This window comes from Bos grunniens, chromosome 16 (assembly GCF_055505025.1).
Source record: "Bos grunniens cultivar Pamir isolate PY7600 chromosome 16, Bosgru_T2T1.0, whole genome shotgun sequence".
In the NCBI taxonomy this organism is placed as follows: domain Eukaryota; kingdom Metazoa; phylum Chordata; class Mammalia; order Artiodactyla; family Bovidae; genus Bos; species Bos grunniens.
In genome coordinates, this window is record NC_141180.1 from 82,095,089 (window position 1) to 82,114,871 (window position 19,783).

A 19,783-nucleotide genomic window follows, 5' to 3' on the forward strand; every position below is an offset into this window, starting at 1 on the left:
TGTCATACACACTAATAAGGCTGACATGGAAATAATTTAGATGAAAGAATGCCACAAATAGTACAGTGCTATGTAAGTGATATCATTATTATTATTATTGATTTATACTAAAATAGATAAATTTTCAAGGAGTCAGTTTGTCTCACATAGTCCTAGCATTATCTCTTTTCTTAATTACTGAAATACAGAAAGGACCAGCAACTAAAATACTAAGATAGTAAGATGATAACATCCTCCACTTCCATCTCCTCTTTCATAACCAGGGATTCCCAGATGTGAGTGATGGCTGCAGAGAACTGAACTCTGTTTCCAGAGTTCGTACTGCTAGGACTTTCTGGCAGATGGGATGTGCAGCAGGCGCTCTTCATTCTCTTACTGCTGGTTTTCAGCATAGCTGTGGTTGCCAATGTAGGGATGGTCCTGCTGATCAAGGTGGACCCTAGGCTCCACACATCCATGTCTTATTTCCTGAGCAATGTGTGCTCCTGTGATGTTTGCTGCTCCTCCACTGTCTATCCCAGTATGCTGGCTGATTTCTCGTCTGAGCTAAAGAAGATTTCATTTAATTTGTGTGCTTTCAGATGTATTGTTTTGGGACCTTTGCAGATGTGGAATGTCTCATGTTGACTATCATGGCTTATGATCACTATGTAGCCATTTGTAATCCACTTCTTTATGCAGTTGTCATGTCCAGGAGATTCTGTACCCAGCTTGTAGTTTTTGTGTACTTAGAACCTTTGATCTATCCAGCAGTTTTTTACCTGTTGCACAATTCAGTTGTCATTCTGCAATTCCAATGTCATCAATCATTTTTTTCTGTAACTTCCCACCCTTATTAGTCCTGTTTTCCTCAGATACAACCATCAGTGAGATTGTGATGTTCCCTTATAGCAGCTGTGTTCTGGGTTGCAGTATCATCATTGTCTTCGTCTCCTGCAGCTACATCATAACAACCATAGAATGAACTCAGCCAAGGGGAGATGCAAAGCCTTCTCTACATGTCCCTCCCAGTTAACCACTGTGGCTATATTTCTTGGCATGCTCCTGCTCATGTATCTCAGACCCAGCTCCAGTTACTCTATGGACACAGACAAAACCGCCTCTGTCTTCCACACTGTTTTCATCCCAGTGTTAAATCCACTGATCTACAGTTTAAGAAACACGGATGTGAAAACTGCACTGAAAAGAGCAATTGTCACTAAATTACATTTTTACCCAAAATGATTTATTTAAAGATTTTGATAGCTAATGTTCAGGTACTTTGACTGAGTCTGGTGGTCTCACCAATACAACTTTTAGATATTTTCCATCGCTTATCTTTATATCTAAAATGAATGTGGGGGTCAGAAATTATTTGTCTTCATTGTCTCTCTAAACTAAGGAAGAATAGTAATGGATTCACTTTGCTGTTCTTTAGAAAAGATATATTATATCTCTTCTCTGTTCATGTGTATGCTTCAGAGAGATATCATGGGCAGAGCAATCCTTCTTCCCACACCAACTCAATTTGTGGTCCAAATATTCCAATAATTTTTTAAAAACAATGGGATTAATAAACTTTCTCCCTCAAAAGTGAGAGTTAGTGGGTTAAAAGGTTTGTTTTTGCCTTTCTTGTGTAATAGTAACACATGTTCCATCATGATACTTAGTAGTACTTAACTAATAAAAATAAAGAAAGAAAGAAAGAAAAGAAAAACCTCCTACCTTAACTCAAAGTTTCATTGATGTAAAAATGAGTTTTGCCAATTTTTGAAATTAAAAAAAATCTATTTTTAATAGGTTATTCCAGAATATCTATTTTAGACAAAATTCACTTATGCTTTTATCTTTTGGCATAGATTAAATATATATCAGAGGCAGGGGTCATTGGATGTAGAGAATTTCTCAATCTTCTATTCTTCGTCATTCTGCCCTGATTACATCAGTGGGAACAACTTTATAGTAACTACATGAATGGGAGTTGGGGGCAATGTACCAGGACCTTCTCTAAAGCTCACTAGAAAAGAAGACTCCATCTCTTTTCATGTGCTCATAGCATTATTCTTCTTAAAATTAGGGGAAAAAACCTGGTTAATATAGTTGCAGTTGTAAAGGAATGGTTATTAAAAAATTTGTGTTCAATGGGGAAAAAAGTAGTATTTGCATTAGTACTCTATTTGTAAGTACTTATATTCTCTCTCTGTATTCATGAAGTAAACAGGAACTGTATCGTTAACAATTTAAATAGTGGTGATTGCCAAGTAGATGGATACTTAGTAATCCTCACTTTGTAACACTAAATTAAGTACTTCAGGTTGTTCTCACAGTAATAAATTAGCAGTTAATCCATTTATGAAACACTTAACATTATATCAGGTTGTCATGACCACTCATTTTATTTTACATCACCAAAAATGAACATGGAATCACTCTTTTCTGATTCCAAGAGGATGGGATAATGAGTTATACAAGGTTTTCAATTTAATTTCTTTTCTAATTCTATATATCTCATTAGGCATAAAAAGTGCTGAATATTATGTACTTTAATATATCATAAGAATAAAGCAACACATTAAAACATAATTATCAGCAGGTTATTTGCTTTCAATTACTGATTGAATTGAGTTTTAACACAAAAGTATATATTACTCTAAGATATTTTATTTTATATTCCAGATAATATATTTGCTGTTCATAGAATATTTCACATATCAGGAAATTAATTACAGTCCAACTCCTTCCACATTCAATTTACTTTAATAAAAACATACTAAACATATTCATGTCTATAAAAATTAAACCTTTCTGTGTTTCATAAAATTAGATTCAATGACTATATTTCACATATATGTATAAGATAAAGAGACATCTCTTAATCTCTTTACCATTGTATTTTTAACTCTTTTCTTTAAAGACTGCTTTAATAGGATTTTCTGGTTCTATTTGTGTTTAATCTTAAGAAAATTATCAAGCAGTAAACACTCAATGTTCTGTCTGATTGACATTTTTAAAGTATGAAAATATAGTGTGCATATCTGTGCCTGTGTATGTGTGATACTTCTTCTGGGTGTATTAATACTCACTACATCAATAAGTGTGTGGCTTGATCTTAAGAGGCAGCAAATTTAACCTAGTTTGAAGTCATCTTCTTCAGCATTCTATGAACTGAAAAAACCATAACGGAATTGGGTCTGAATTTGTATTTCAGCTCGCTAGCAAAGTGACCTACAACAAATCATTTTTTCTCTTTGGGATATAGTGTCTACTCTGCTAAAAGATGGGCTTAGACAGAATAATCTTTCTTGTCTATTCCTGCTACCACATTCTGTAGCTACATTGGTATGAACCTATCAAGACAATAGCCAATTCTTTTGGTGTGCGTGTTTTTTCTCTTTAAGCATATTCATTACAATAGACCTTGGATGAAAGTGGCAATCATAAGACAGCATGTGTTTCAGGAGTCTTAATGCCATCAAGCTGGACCCATTAAACCATTATTTCATTCTGCCTTTTTTAAATGGGTAATCAAATGTATTAGCCATGAGAAAAAAACTACACAGTAGCTAAAATTAAAGTGAAAGACATCACTGGTATTGATGTTTAATAACCAGAGGATTCACAATGATAGTGTGTTAGTGGAGGTGGGTATTGACATATTTCATAGAAAATTATATGATGATATAAAAACACTGTTGATATTTATTTACAGAGCAACTATTTATGATAATACCTGAAGACTGGAAGAAAAGATTTCCACACCTAAAGATACAGAGAAGGACCACTGTGAAATGGGGAGGAGGGACGGAGACATGGCATGGTCAGACCCACACCCCAGGCGGGCAGCTCACAAATGGAGGGATGGAGACAACTGCAGAGTCTCTCCCCAAGGGAGTGAAGGGGCTGAGCTCCCATTGGACTGCCTCGCCCAGGGCCCCTCCACTGCAAAACAAGCCCAGAAGGTCTGGCTTTGAAAGCTGGAAAGGCGTGCCTATGAGAGAGCTGGATGGCTGCAGGAAACAGACTCAATTCTTAAAGGGTCTGCACATGATCTCATGCATTCTGAGTGTGAGTGTAAAGGCCTTAATTTTAAGGGAGCCCAGATCAGATCCATTTGCTGATCTTGGAGAGCCTCTTGTAGAAGCAGCAGCCAAGTCGAACTCCTGTGGAAACACAGATGCTGGCAGCAGCCACTTCTGAGATCTCATTTGGGCACTAGGACACTCTTATGACAACCAGCATTGCCTAGTCCTCACTCTGCTCTGTTAGTGCAAAGTGCTTACTCATCCACTAGATAGTTGCCATCAGACCCAGAAGCCCCAGGTGCTGCAGCTAGATGCCCAGGGACCAGAACTCTCCCAGCAATGGGCTGAAATGAACCCCAACCTCTCCAAGCCTCTGACCAGCCACAGGGACCCCAGTCCTGTCCACTAGCAGGCCTGGAACAGTCCTAGCCCCTCCATGCCTGTAGCCAGTCACCTCAGGACCTAAGCCTGTACAACAATGGGCCAGGAGCCACTGTATCAGGCAGAACCTTTTAGCCAAACTGGCCAGAGGGCAATTCACCTAGGAGTACTTTCACAGTAGCTGGCTCCATCACAACACAAAGGCTCACACAGCTCACATACAGGAACCCTATGTGGTGGAAAGATAGGAAACATAACTGACTTACCTAGTACATATACATAGCTCAGCTGGTAAAGAAGCTGCCTGCAATTCAGGAGACCCTGGTTCAACTCCTGGATCAGAAAGATCCCCTGGAGAAGGGATAGGCTATCCGCTCCAGTATTCTTGGGCTTCCCTGGTGGCTCAGCTGGTAAAGAATCCACCTGCAAAGTGAGAGACCTGGGTTCAATCCCTGGGTTGGGAAGCTCCTCTGGAGAAGGGAATGGCTACCCACTCCAGTATTCTGGCTTAGAGAATCCCATGGACTGTGTATCCATCGGGTTGCAAAGAGTCAGACATGATTGAGTGACTTTCACTTCACCTCACTTCATGTAAAGTGAGGAAGCAGAGAAATAAATTCCAAACAAAAGGACAAAATAAAACCTTAGAAGAATAACTAACCTAACTGGTGATAAGCAACTATGATAAAATTTCAAAGCAGTCATCATGAGGATGATTCAATTTTCAAATTAATCAGTGTGATACATCACATTAACAAGTTAAAAAAATAATCTCATATGTTCATCTTAATAGATGAAAATAAAGCTAATGACAAAATTCAACATATGATGTTGAAGTTGATATAAAGAGAGCATAGCTCAAAAAACAATAAAGGATATATATGACAAGCCTATAATCAACATCAAACACAACAATGAAAAGCTGACAGCATTTTATCTAAGATCAGGAGCAAGACAAGGATGCTCATTTTCATCAATTTTATTCAGTATAGTGCTGAAAATCCCAGTTTCAGCAAGAAGACAAGGTAAAAAATAAAAGAAATCAAAATTGAAAAGGAGACAGTTTTAATAAAACTATCATTACCTGACCTGGAGAAGGAAATGGCAGCCCACTCCAGTGTTCTTGCCTGGAGAATCCCATGGACAGAGGAACTTGCCAGGCTACAGTCCATGGGGTCACAAAGAGTCAGACACGACTGAGTGCACACACGTGTGTGCACGCGCACACACACACACACACCATTACTTGAAGATTCATGATATAGTATCTAGAAAATCCTAAAAACATTGGCAACAAATAAAACTATTAGGACCCATCAATAAATTCAATAAAGCTGCAGAATAAAAGTCATATACAGAAATCTGCCCTACCTTCAGCTATATATTGAGTACTATATATGTTTCTGAACAGCTATTGTTGTATCACCCTTTGATGTAGAGATTAATAAAATGATTGTTAAGGGAACTTAAATGCACATCACTTCATCAACATTTTTATTTATAAAAATATTTTGGTTTTGCTTCGCTAAACATAGTGGAAACTATAAGATGAAATATGATAACTCTTTAATACCATCATAATTATAAACTGAAGATAAACCTCTGGTGTAAGATCATCAAAGAAACTAAGTAACTGAGGATTTCAATGCTGTCCTGATGAATCAGATTAGTTTAGAACTGGATCTAAAAATTCACTTTTTTTGTTCCTGCAGAATCCATTTAGAGGAAAAAAAATAAATGATTTTATATGTGTGAAATTATACAAATAATTGAAATCTTGTTGGATAACATGCGACTTCAGAAATGAAATCACAGACAGTTAATGAGGAAAAAAAGGTATTGGTTAGTAACATATCATTGAAAAACTGTTATATTCCAAAGTAGGAAGGTGAAGGAGATTGTTTCAGCAGTAAAGAAACATTAAAAATAATTAAGGGTAAACAAACAAACAAATAAATAATCACTATATTTAATAAATCTATTGATTTCAAGGGAAATAATAACAGATAAAATAATTAAGTGGAGAGTCCATTTCAGTTTCATTATATGTCTGATTTGACTGGAGGAAGATGATGTAGACTTGGGGTCACAATAAATCATACTGAAAAATCATTTAACCTTCCTGATATGATCAATTTTCTTCAAGTGTGAAGAATTAAAGTTCAGCCTTTTCTAAAGTTGTTGCAGCATTCATGGGGGAAAATACAAAACTAGAAATCTAATTAATCACATGCTTGCATAACACAGAAGAGTGAGGGCAAATGCCTTAGAGATTTAACTCCCAACTGTCACTAAGTAAAAATTAAGTGTGATCTGTCTATATTGTTCACCTGCCAGAGGCAAGCTCAGCAGAACTTGCTCATCGTAGGTAGGTTTCTGAGTTGCCAAATTTGAAGAATGAAGAATAAGAGCCTTAAATTTCAAAAACTGAGGAATCAAATATTTGGAGACTTGTAAATGAACACTTTATTTAGTTATTTCCTTTGGTTAATAATCTGTAATCTAATGGAAAAAACATTGTATTTTTTAAATTAATTTGTTTAATTGGAGGCTAATTATAATATTGTAGTGGTTTTGCCATACATTGATATGAGTCAGCCATGGGTGTACATCTGTCCTCCACTGTATTTCTTATTAAAGCAGGACAAATCAGATTTATTTTGATTAGCAAACAATTTTACATATGTATATCTTAAACAAAATTAAGGGGAAAAGCTGGATTTTTAAAAAAAAATTTTTAAAAATTTTATTTTATTTTTAAATTTTACATAATTGTATTAGTTTTGCCAAATATCAAAATGAATCCGTCACAGGTATACATGTGTTCCCCATCCTGAACCCTCCTCCCTCCTCCCTCCCCATACCATCCCTCTGGGTCGTCCCAGTGCACCAGCCCCAAGCATCCAGTATCGTGCATCGAACCTGGACTGGCATCTCGTTTCATACATGATATTTTACATGTTTCAATGCCATTCTCCCAAATCTTCCCACCGTCTCCCTCTCCCATAGAGTCCATGAGACTGTTCTATACATCAGTGTCTCTTTTGCTGTCTCGTACACAGGGTTATTGTTACCATCTTTCTAAATTCCATATATATGCGTTAGTATACTGTATTGGTGTTTTTCCTTCTGGCTTACTTCATCCACCCCATTAGAACTGATTCAAATGTTTTCTTTTTAATGGCTGAGTAATACTCCATTGTGTATATGTACCACCGCTTTCTTATCCATTCATCTGCTGATGGACATCTAGGTTGCTTCCATGTCCTGGCTATTATAAACAGTGCTGTGATGAACATTGGGGTACATGTGTCTCTTTCCCTTCTGGTTTCCTCAGAGTGTATGCCCAGCAGTGGGATTGCTGGGTCATAAGGCAGTTCTATTTCCAGTTTTTTAAGGACTCTCCACACTGTTCTCCATAGTGGCTGTACTAGTTTGCATTCCCACCAACAGTGTAAGAGGGTTCCCTTTTCTCCACACCCTCTCCAGCATTTATTATTTGTAGACTTTTGGATCGCAGCCATTCTTACTGGTGTGAAATGGTACCTCATAGTGGTTTTGATTTGCATTTCTCTGATAATGAGTGATGTTGAGCATCTTTTCATGTGTTTGTTAGCCCTCTGTATGTCTTCTTTGGAGAAATGTCTATTTAGTTCTTTGACCCATTTTTTGATTGGGTCATTTATTTTTCTGGAGTTGAGCTGTAGGAGTTGCTTGTATATTTTTGAGATTAGTTGATTGTCAGTTGCTTCATTTGCTATTATTTTCTCCCATTCTGAAGGCTGTCTTTTCACCTTGCTAATAGTTTCCTTTGATGTGCAGAAGGTTTTAAGTTTAATTAGGTCCCATTTGTTTATTTTTGCTTTTATTTCCAATATTCTGGGAGGTGGGTCATAGAGGATCCTGCTGTGATGTATGTCAGAGAGTGTTTTGCCTATGTTCTCCTCTAGGAGTTTTATAGTTTCTGGTCTTACATTGAGATCTTTAATCCATTTTGAGTTTATTTTTGTGTATGGTGTTAGAAAGTGTTCTAGTTTCATTCTTTTACAAGTGGTTGACCAGATTTCCCAGCACCACTTGTTAAAGAGATTGTCTTTTCTCCATTGTATATTCTTGCCTCCTTTGTCAAAGATAAGGTGTCCATATGTGCGTGGATTTATCTCTGGGCTTTCTATTTTGTTCCATTGATCTATATTTCTGTCTTTGTGCCAGTACCATACTCTCTTGATGACTGTGGCTTTGTAGTAAAGCCTGAAGTCAGGTAGGTTGATTCCTCCAGTTCCATTCTTCTTTCTCAAGATCACTTTGGCTATTCGAGGTTTTTTGTATTTCCATACAAATTGTGAAATTATTTGTTCTAGCTCTGTGAAGAATACTGTTGGCAGCTTGATAGGGATTGCATTGAATCTATAAATTGCTTTGGGTAGTATACTCATTTTCACTATATTGATTCTTCCAATCCATGAACATGGTATATTTCTCCATCTATTAGTGTCCTCTTTGATTTTTTTCACCAGTGTTTTATAGTTTTCTATATCTAGGTCTTTAGTTTCTTTAGGTAGATGTATTCCTAAGTATTTTATTCTTTCCATTGCAATGGTGAATGGAATTGTTTCCTTAATTTCTCTTTCTGTTTTCTCATTATTAGTGTATAGGAATGCAAGGGATTTCTGTGTGTTGATTTTATATCCTGCAACTTTACTATAGTCATTGATTAGTTCTAGTAATTTTCTAGTGGAGTCTTTAGGGTTTTCTATGTAGAGGATCATGTCATCTGCAAATAGTGAGAGTTTTACTTCTTCTTTTCCAGTTTGGATTCCTTTTATTTCTTTTTCTGCTCTGATTGCTGTGGCCAAAACTTCCAAAACTATATTGATCTTTTTAAGCAGTATGAAAAGGTATAACTAAGATTTAAGATTTTTTTTGAATATTTTAACAGTAAAAAGTATCATATTGTTCATGTTGTGTGTGCTCAATTACTCAGTCATGTCTGACTCTTTGTGACTGCAAGGACCATAGCCCAATAGTCTCCTCTGTCCATGGGATTTTCCCAGCAAGAATACTAGAGTAGGTTGCTATTTCCTTCTCCAGGGCACCTTCCTGAGCTCCAGATTGAAGCCGTGTCTCCTGCATTGCAGGCAAATTCTTTGCCACTGTGCATAATGACTTGTTACAATACTAATACTATTAATAATTTGTGCAAATTCAATTCCATAAAAACCACATACCATATTTACTCAAGTCTAAAGCAAAATCAGTTCATCATTCATACTCCAATTCTCATATATCAACAGAGTGCATGCACATACAAGCACACACGTGCACATACATATAAACATACACACAAATAGAAGCTTATATCAAATATATGTTTGTTACTTTTGTCCCATCTATTTTTAATGGACAAGCCAGGTTAAAATCTAAAGGGTTGAAAATGCATTAGCTAAAGTTTCTTGTTTCTGCTTGTTTCCAGAATTTTTCTTTATCTGGTCAAGAGACATGTCTTTTGGCACCAGACTGCTCCTGCACATAAGTAATAATAATGTGGCAAAGCAGTAAAATATTTCTAGAGACAATTTTACTAAAATATATCTAATGCTCAATATCTACATTAAAAAGTAGAGCAGAGACAGTAACCATATTGTTCATTCTGCAGAGATAAGTTCATTCTGTCATTATTTAATACATAATAATAAGCAAACTAGGCTCCCCAGGTGGGTCAGTGGTAAGGAATCCACCTGCAGTTCAGGAGATGGGGGTTTGATCCCTGATTCAGGAAGACACCCTGAAGAAGGAAATTGCAACCCACTCCAGTGTCCTTACCTGGTAAATCCCATGGACAGAGGAGCCTGGTAGGCTTCAATATTGAGTTGAAAGAGCCAGACATGTCTTAGCGATTGAACAAGCAAACAAACAAATAAACACATTATGATTCTTAAGTACTCAAGAAGTGCAATCACTTGTATTCTTAGTTGGATAGGTATCTGTAAAATATAAGGTTGAATACTCCAACCTTGTCTTTAATTAAGGTGTTACTTTCATATTATGTTTGACATGCAATGAGCTTTCAGTAAAGAACTGATTGCTGAGATAAAGCAGTGAATGTTCCAACTAGTCATATACATCATAGATGACATCCAAATTTAGAGTCAGACTTTCTCAAAACTCCTATCCTACACTTAACCTTTTAAAATCAAATAGTGGGGAAATTTGTATGGGCTATTTTCTCAGAATAAAATGTACTGGAATTAATTTTATCTGATTTACAGATAATATTTTGTCTCAAAAAGAGTGAAAACATTGATCTGTCATTGTCTCAGTCATTTCTGGAGCATTTTTACAAGAAGAATAAAGAAGAATGGATGGGGAAAATTGCACTTCCTTGAAAGAATTCCTTCTCTTGGGAATTAGTAGTAGCCCTATAATCAAAGTGACTCTATTTACCACGTTTCTGGTTGTTTATCTCATTGTTCTTGTTGCAAATCTCGGGATGATCGTTTTAGTTAGAACAGAGCCCCAGCTGCACACACCCATGTACTTTTTCCTCAGCTATCTCTCCTTCAGTGACTTCTGCTATTCCACAGCCATTGGACCTAGGATGCTGGCAAGCTTCCTCATCAAGAACAAATCCATCCCCTGCTATGGCTGTGCTCTACAATTCCTGATCTTCTGTACCTTTGCAGATTCTGAGTGTCTACTGTTGGCAGTCATGGTCTACGATCGGTACATGGCTATTAGCAACCCCTTGCTTTATACAGTCAAGATGTCTGGGAAGGTGTGCTTCCTGCTGATGGCTGGGGTTTATATGGTGGGAATTATGGATGCTTCGATAAATACAATATTAACCTTCCACTTATGTTCCTGTGGGTCAAACGAAATTAACCATTTCTTCTGTGACGTCCCTCCTCTCCTCTTGCTATCTTTCTCAGATACACAGGTCAATGAGTTAGTGATATTTATCATTTTTGGCTTCACTGAACTGAACACCCTCTCAGGTCTTTTTGTGTCTTACTGTTACATCATCCTAGCAGTGATAAAGATCCACTCTGCTGAGGGGAGGTTCAAGGCTTTCTCTACCTGCACCTCCCACCTAACTGCTGCGGCAATTTTTCAGGGAACTCTGCTCTTCATGTATTTCAGGCCAAGTGCTTCCTACTCTCTAGATGAAGACAAAATGACCTCCTTGTTTTATATCCTTGTGATTCCCATGCTAAATCCTCTGATTTACAGCCTATGGAACAAAGATGTGAAACAGGCTCTCATGAAATGTGAAAATAAAAAACGGTTCCATCGAAAATTTGCTCATATACATTTTCCTCCCAATGTTACACAATGATTTATGAAAATCAAAATTGGTTTGACTAATGTTGTATGACTCCATTTGTATTTATACTATCTTCCAATCCTAGCAATATGTATGATTTCCTAAATGCCACAGGTTTCATTTTATAACTTAAATTCTGTTTAATATTCCTTATTTGTGGAAAATTTTCAGTCTTCATTTGTCAAATTTGTGTTTCTTAAGTCTTTATATGTGTTAAATTTTTTTTAAAATTTTCTGAAAATTAGTGTTTTCTAAGTTGCTGTTGCACTCTATGTGGGCTTTATTTCATCATAACTCCATCTGCTTTTATACTAATGAATCTTGCCATATAATGGAAGTGACTAATGTCAATTAAATAATTATTAAAATTATTTCTAACAGACTGTAATTATGATATAATATAAAAAGCCTTGCTGTTGGTCAGTCATTGTGTCCAACTCTTTGTGATTCCATGAATTTAAGCATGTCAGGCTTCCCTGTATACACACATAATCCTAATATCATTTTTATTTAAAAACTAAAAGCCAAATAGTGTAGAAAACAGCTAGTTGTCCCTATGGAATGTAAATATGTTGAGATTTTTGATGTTTTTACAAAATCTTTGTTTCATGAATGTGTTTAATGGAGAGTGTTTGTGTTTGTGTGTCTGTGTAAGTGTGTGAGGGTGAATGGGCATGCATTTGTTTTCTAATGTATTGAATGATAACAAAGTGGCTACATAAGGATTGGTGAACTGGAAATTAGGAATGCTTGCAGATCAGAGGCATTCACTGTTTCTGAATAAGTATAATATTGGGCATTAAGGTAGAGGGGGACCAAAGGCAAACTATTCTAAAAGTCTATATTCCATGTGCAATCAGCTTACTTGTATGAAATATCAGATGATAAATTACATCATATCTGTTACTTATTCCTGAGAGACTAGGGGTTCACCACCCAGGGACCAGACACAGGGATGATTATATAATCCGGGTCAGGCAGGAGGCAATGCTGAATCCTCCTGCAGACAGAACTGCGTGCAACGAACAAGCCAGGAGTTCTGGGACAGGCACTGATATCTTTGCTGTTTCTTTGATTTATATTTGAGATTTCCTTATGTTTTAATGCTTTTTTGAAAGAAGGTATTTTATATAAACAAAGGAACGTATGAAATAGTACACACATTTTTATTGTAGTTAGTTGTAGTTGTTTATTTTAAATATATATAAATAAGGAATATAAAAGGAGCAAACATACATTATGGAAATGGTCAGATGTTTTTTAATATTTTAAATATTTATCTGTTATACTATGCATTATGTGTAACATGCATATTATATTTCTATAAATGCTTTAAGTTTTAAAGGAAAGTATTTTTTCTTAATTATGTCTTTCTAAGCAGATATACAAGTTAAGTTCTAGGGTTGAAAATCTGCACAGTGATCACTAGACCACTGCTCCAATGCTCTTCTGTATCCCTCATCTGCATTCAATTCCTGTGTTTTAAATTCTCCTAGAACATAAGAGGACAAGTGGAGGAGAAGGGAATGACAGAGGATGAGATGGTTGGATGTCATCTCTGACTCAATGGACATGAGTTTGAGCAAGCTCTGGGAGTTGGTGATGGACAGGGAAGGCTGGTGTGCTGCAGTCCATGAGGTCACAAAGAGTCAGACCCAACTGAGTGACTCAACTGACTAACTGATGACATTATATATCACATAATTGGTTTGGGTAAAATATAACAGGGGGACATAGAATTCCATTGTCCTTCCAAAGACAAGTAATTCTTAAACCAAAGAAAGGCAGAACTCAGAGATACTGAAGAGAAATCTGGCTCAAATAAAACAATCAAACAATGTTAAAATGTTTAGAGAATTGGAGTGGGGCCACAGCTCAGATGTGAATGTCTCTGAGGTTACAGAAGTGTGACCATGAGAGTATTTATGTTATGTGTCTTATGAAACCGTTATGGCAGAATACAAAGTGTGGAAGAGAGTAGGTTAGGGCAGAAAGGACTCATGCAGCAAACCAGGCCTTCTGCCTTGCCTCTATGACCCTTGCTACCAGCATCTCTGCAACTGGATCTCAAATGCTCTTCATCATCTCCCTGGTATAACTGCAACTTCCAAGCAGAAGAATGGTCAGCACTGGCATGTTACTCTATGTGCATCTCAGCATTAAGTTCATAGAGCCCCTTCCACCCTCTTATCCAAAAATCACCACCCTCTCTGTCCCAGCGGGTCCTGAAACATGAACCATCTATCCCTCCTATGATGAGGTTGGAGGGACTTGAGAGGTTAATGGGGAAGTGAGGACTTCTTATATTCAGAACTGGCTATAGTTCTGCCCTCTCCACAGGGGGAATAAGAAAGCAATATATTCATCACTTGTGCTTCTTATTTACTACTCTTCTCTAACACAGGGTATAACAACATTTCTACATCATTGAAAAACAAAACAAACCAAAAAACACAGCAATCTTGTCAAAAGACAAGTTATGTGAACCACCCAATTATCAGACCCTTGCTTCACCCAGAGTATATCATTTTGTTAGTGTTAGACAGAAGTAGCAAAGTGTTAGTCACTCAGTTGTGCCTGACTCTGCGACCTCATGGACTGTAGAGCCCACCAGGATCTTCTGTTTATGGAATTCTCCAGGCAAGAATACTGGAGTGGATAGCCGTTCCCTTTTCCAGGGTATCTTCCTGACCCAGGGATCAAACCCAGGTATCCTGCATTGCAGGTTAATTCTTTACCATCTCAGCCATCAAGAAAGCCACAAACATGGTCATAAATACTACACAAGTTGGATTGAAAACAGTCTGATTTAGTTCGATGAAAGGACACTGCAAAACTATATAGTGCTTTGCAAATGTATTGTTGTCAATTTTTTTTTCATTTAAACAAAATTGGAGAATATTTCTCAGAGTCTGTTGGCCTCATGCAGTCCTAGGAAGGTTTGTCTCTTTTCTTGATTACTTACATCTACAAAAGGACCAGGGGGTTAACTATAACGATAGTAAATTGACATATTTACCCTCCATTTCCATTTCCTCTTTCACAACCAAGAATTTCCCAACAGATCTGAGTGATGACTGCTGAGAACTGCAGTGTGGCTGCTAACTTCACATTCCTAGGACTTTCAGACAGAAAGCACGTGCAGCAGGGGCTCTTCGTGCTCTTCATGCTGGTTTATGGGGTAACTGTGGTTGCCAGTGTCGGGATGACCCTGCTGATCAAGGTGGACCCAAGACTGCACACACCCATGTATCATTTCCTGAGCAATCTTTCCTCCTGTGATGTCTGCTACTCCTCTGCTGTCTCTCCCAAGATGCTGGCTGATTTCCTATCTGAGCATAAAAGGATTCCATTTGACTTGTGTGCTATGCAGATGTATTTCTGGGGGACCTTTGCAGATGTAGAAAGTCTCATTGTTGGCTGTCATGGCTTATGACCATTATGTAGCCACTTGCAATCCACTTCTTTATAGAGTTTCCATGTCCAGAAGACTCTGTACCCAGCTAATATCTGTTGTCTACGTGGAAGGTTTGGTAGATTCAGCAATCCACACCTGTTGTACATTTCGACTATCATTTTGCAGTTCTAATGTCATCAATCACTTTTTCTGTGACTTCCCGGCCTTGCTAGCCCTCTCCTCCTCAGATACATCCATCAATGAGATAATGCTGTTCATATCCAGTAATTGTGTTGTGGGGACCAGCATTATCACTGTCCTCCTCTCCTACAGCTACATCATAGCAACCATCCTTAGGATGAATTCAGCCGAGGGGAGACGCAAAGCTTTCTCTACATGTGCCTCCCATTTAACTGCTGTGGCTATATTTCATGGCACGCTCCTGTTCATGCATTTCAGACCCAGCTCAAGTTACTCCATGGACACAGACAAAATAACCTCTGCCTTCTACACAATTGTCATCCCCATGTTAAACCCACTCATCTACAGCTTAAGGAATAAGGATGTGAAAGTTGCCATTAAAAAAGTAATCAGTACTAAATTGTGTTCTGAGTGATACAGTGTTTTCAACCAAAACTACATATGTAAAGATTCTGAGAGCTGAAGTTCAGGTACTGATAGATTCTTGTAGTCTCATCATTACAGTCTTCTGGATATTACCCATTAGTTACCTTTGTGCATAAATTGAGTGTTGAAAGTAGTCATTGGTGATCTTAATTTGTCTCCAGACTAAGAAAGGGGAGCAATATGCTGTTTTGCAGAGAGGATCTTTTTTAAACCTCTTTCCTTGGGTAAGCCTCCTGTGAGATAGCATTCACCAAGCTATCCCTCCACCTATGTCAATTCAACTTACCATCCTATGATTCCAGTACATTTTTTAAACAATAGGTTTAATAAAGGTGCTCAACAATAAGAGAATATTAGTGAGTCAAATAGCATGTAAAATTGTAGAGGCAGTGAATAAATACTTTCATATACAAAATAAATTCATAAATAAATAAGAATAAACATAAAACCATGTGTTGTAATTAAAACCTCGATAGATGCAAGTTCCTTTCCTTTCTTGTTCACCCATTATCTATTTTGATATTTATATTTCTGAGCTTCAGAATGCCATTCAAAAACACTTACTGAATAAATGAATGAGGACCCCTTGTATTATTAAGCAAAGGAGTCCTTGTAAATTTACCAAATACACTAGAAAGAACCCCTCCCTTTATTTCACTTTATTCTAGTATATTTACCGTGCCTTCCACATGGTAAAGAACCTACCTGCCAATGCAGGGGAAATGAGATGTGGGCTTGATCCCTTAATGGGGAAGATTCCGTGGAGGAGGGCATGGCAACCCACTCTAGTATTCTTGCCTGGAGAATCCCATCGACAGTCAAGCCTGGTGGGCTTTAGTTCATGGGGTCATTAAGAGTCAGGCACAACTGAAGTGACTTAGCACACATGTGTACTCAGTGTAAAAGAAATATGTCTCTGTTTTGTACCTCCAGACTCAGTTGAATAACAGACACAGGGATCACAGGGATTGACAGAATTTCATGAATAGTCTATTCCTTATACTTCTGCCCCAATAATATCACTAAGTAATCATAGAATCATGTGTACTAGATTGCTATTACACTTCAGAGACTGGTTATCATCCTGTGGATGTTCTATCTTGCCAATATTGCAGAGACCAGATATGGTGCTATTCACAGATGTACAGAAACTCATGATTAGAAGTTGGGGGATGAAGAATCTGGGTCTTCTTTAAAGGTCACTGGAAAAGACAACTCCACCTCTTGAGGTGTTCCTAGCATTTGCCTTTTGCTGTCATTGTTTTTAGTCACAAAGTTGTGTCTGACTCTATTGTAGCCCACCAGGCTCCTCTGTCCATGGGATTTCCCAGGCAAGAATACTGGCGTGGGTTACCATTTCCTTCTCCAGGGGATCTTCCCTACCAAGGGGTTAAACCTGCATCATTTGCATTATTAGGCTGATTCTTTACCAGTGAGCCATTACCTCAGTTAATATTTAAAAAAAAAAAAAAGAAAGAAAAAGGCCAATTGCTATCTTTTAAATGAAAGAGAAAGTTTTCATTTTAAGTATTGGTATACAGGAAGATAAGAAACAAACACAAGGTAATGTTTAGAATTGTTTATATTTGCAATAATTGATATTGGCTCCCTGTGTATCTGTGGCATGTACTGGAACTTTTATTCTAAACAGAATTTTAGTAGTAGTCATCAAAATATGGCTTTTCCAGTCGTCATGTACAGAGGTAAGAATTGTACCATAAAGAAGGCTGAGTCCAAAGAATTGATGTTTTCGAACTGTGGTATTGGAGAAGACTCTTGAGAGTTCCTTTAACAGCAAGGAGATCAAACCAGTCAATATTAAAAGAAATCAACCCTGAATATTCATTGGAAAGATTGATGCTAAAGCTGAAGCTCCAATATGTTGGTTACCTGATCCAAAGAGCCAAATGTTTGGGAAAGACCTTGAATTTGGGAATGACTGATGGCAGGAGGAAAAGGGTACAACAGAGAATGAGATGGCTGGATGGCATTTCTGACTCAATAGACATGAGTTTGAGAAAACTCTGGGAGATGATGAAAGACAGGGAAGCCTGGTGTGCTGCAGTCTATGGGGCTGCAAAGAGTTAGACACGACTTAGTGAGTGAACCATGATCTTAGTGTTTTGAATGTTGAGTTGTAAGCCAGCTTTTTCACCCTCCTCTTTCACCTTCATCAAGAAGCTCTTTAGTTCCTCTTCACTTTCTGCCATCAAAGTGGTATCATCTGCACATCTAAGGTTGTTGATATTTCTCCTGGCAAATTTGATTCCAGCTTGTGATTTATCCAGCCCAGCATTTCTTATGGTGTATTCTGCATATAAGTTAAATAAACAGGATGACAATATACAGCCTTGTCATACCCCTTTCCCAATTTTGAACCAGTCATTTGTTCTATGTCCAGTTCTAACTGTTGCTTCTTGACTCATATGCAATTTTCTCAGGAGACAGTACATGAATACTGGTACTCCCATCTGTTAAAGAAAGTAAATAAATAGTCTTGTTTAGGCTTCAGAGACAAAGCAGAGCAGGCCTGTGACCTTGCTTCTAACCTACCTGGGCACTGCCCTGACTGGGAGTGACCGCTGTGAGTGCAAGACTTGCAGCCCCATAGATAAGATGGGGGAGGAATCCTGAGATAGTTGAGCCCCTGGAGGGGGCCTGGCCAACCAAGCCCCTGGAGGGGTCCTGGCCAACCAAGCCCCAGGCTTTGCCATGTTCCAAGTTTTCCATGGCAAAGCCAACAGCATTATCTTGAAACCAGGCTTGCAATTTGGTCCCAGATTGATGAATGTATCCGTTTGAGTCTGTCCTGGGATTATAAGTCAAAATCAGGACAGTCTTTGAAGTCTCACCCACAGAGCAGAGTGGAGGTACTTCCTGGGACCTTTTCCCAGTTGGGACTCCAGATGTCCGTGACATGGAACCTCCCAGCGCTGTTTAAGTCTGGATGTTGGTCAAAACCCAGTTTGGTGATGTATCCTCTGCTCTATTAATGTTAGTATCTTGAAAGTAAGCTAGATAATTGTCTATTAAATATCTGCATTATGTATTTGTATATAACGAGCGGGTTACTTTGTTAACAAATCCTTTGAACCTGAGAAGGAAATGAAAACTTTTGGCAATAAAACAAAAAACAAAAAACTTTTGGCAAAACACCATCATTTCTAAGATTTTTCCACAGATTTTTGTAATCCACACAAAGACTATAGCACCGCCAGTGAAGCAGAAGCAGATGTTTTTTTGGAAATTCCCTTGCTTTCTCCATGACCCACCTATTTTCTTTTATAACTTCAAATAATGGATTTTTTTCTCAGTATATTTTATATATCAGTACCTCTTAATTATTGTCCAAACCCCTTCCACATTCAATGTACTTTGTTAAAAACCTATTAAATATAGCCATGCCTATTAAAAATAAGCTTATTTGTGTTATGTAAAATTGGATTCTCTGGCCATGATTTACATATAAGGTGCTGAAGTGCTTAGTCACTCAGTAGTGTGTGACTTTTGCTGAGCCCATGGACTATAGCCCACGAGGTTCTTCTGTCCATGTAATTCTCCAGACAAGAATACTGGATTTCCTTCTTCAGGAGATCTTTCTAACCAGAGATTGAACCCTAGTCTCCTTCATTGCAGATGGATTCTTTACCATCAACCCACTGTATGTTTAAGGAAAAAAAAGATATACTTTACTTTGTTCCTTTAACTTTTTATCTAATGACACTGTATTAATGCCTTTACATATGATAAGGAAACCAGGGTTTTTTGTATCTGCTTCTGTTTATTTTTGTTTTAACATAATGATTAAGATGTGAGAGAGGTGAGTATTCAATCTGGACTTTTTTTTTAAGTTGGGGTACAGTTGTTTTACAATGTTGTGTTAGTTCTGCTGTGCATTAAACAAATCACCTATGTGTGTGCATGTATCCCCCCAGCCCCGACCCTCCGCTCTGGCACCGCACCCCTCTAGGTCACCGCAGGGTACCACATTGAACTCCCTGTGCTGTACAGCAGCCTTCAACTCGCTATCTGTTTTACATAAGGTTACACAAT

The 19,783-nt window shown here is 37.7% G+C and overlaps 1 protein-coding gene and 2 pseudogenes across 1 annotated transcript; all 3 read left to right on the forward strand.

Moving 5' to 3' along the window:
• The first annotated feature begins 282 nt into the window (after positions 1 to 282).
• On the forward strand, positions 283 to 1,224 carry LOC147357184 (olfactory receptor 8U9-like; annotated as a pseudogene).
• Positions 1,225 to 10,278: 9,054 nt separating this feature from the next.
• Positions 10,279 to 14,267, forward strand: LOC147357185 (olfactory receptor-like protein OLF2). The gene has a single exon (XM_086345845.1). It carries the CDS (start codon positions 10,741 to 10,743, stop codon positions 11,716 to 11,718), a length of 978 nt encoding a protein of 325 aa, XP_086201971.1. The 5' UTR covers positions 10,279 to 10,740; the 3' UTR covers positions 11,719 to 14,267.
• Positions 14,268 to 14,779: 512 nt separating this feature from the next.
• On the forward strand, positions 14,780 to 15,719 carry LOC147357186 (olfactory receptor-like protein OLF2; annotated as a pseudogene).
• The last annotated feature ends 4,064 nt before the right edge of the window (positions 15,720 to 19,783 follow it).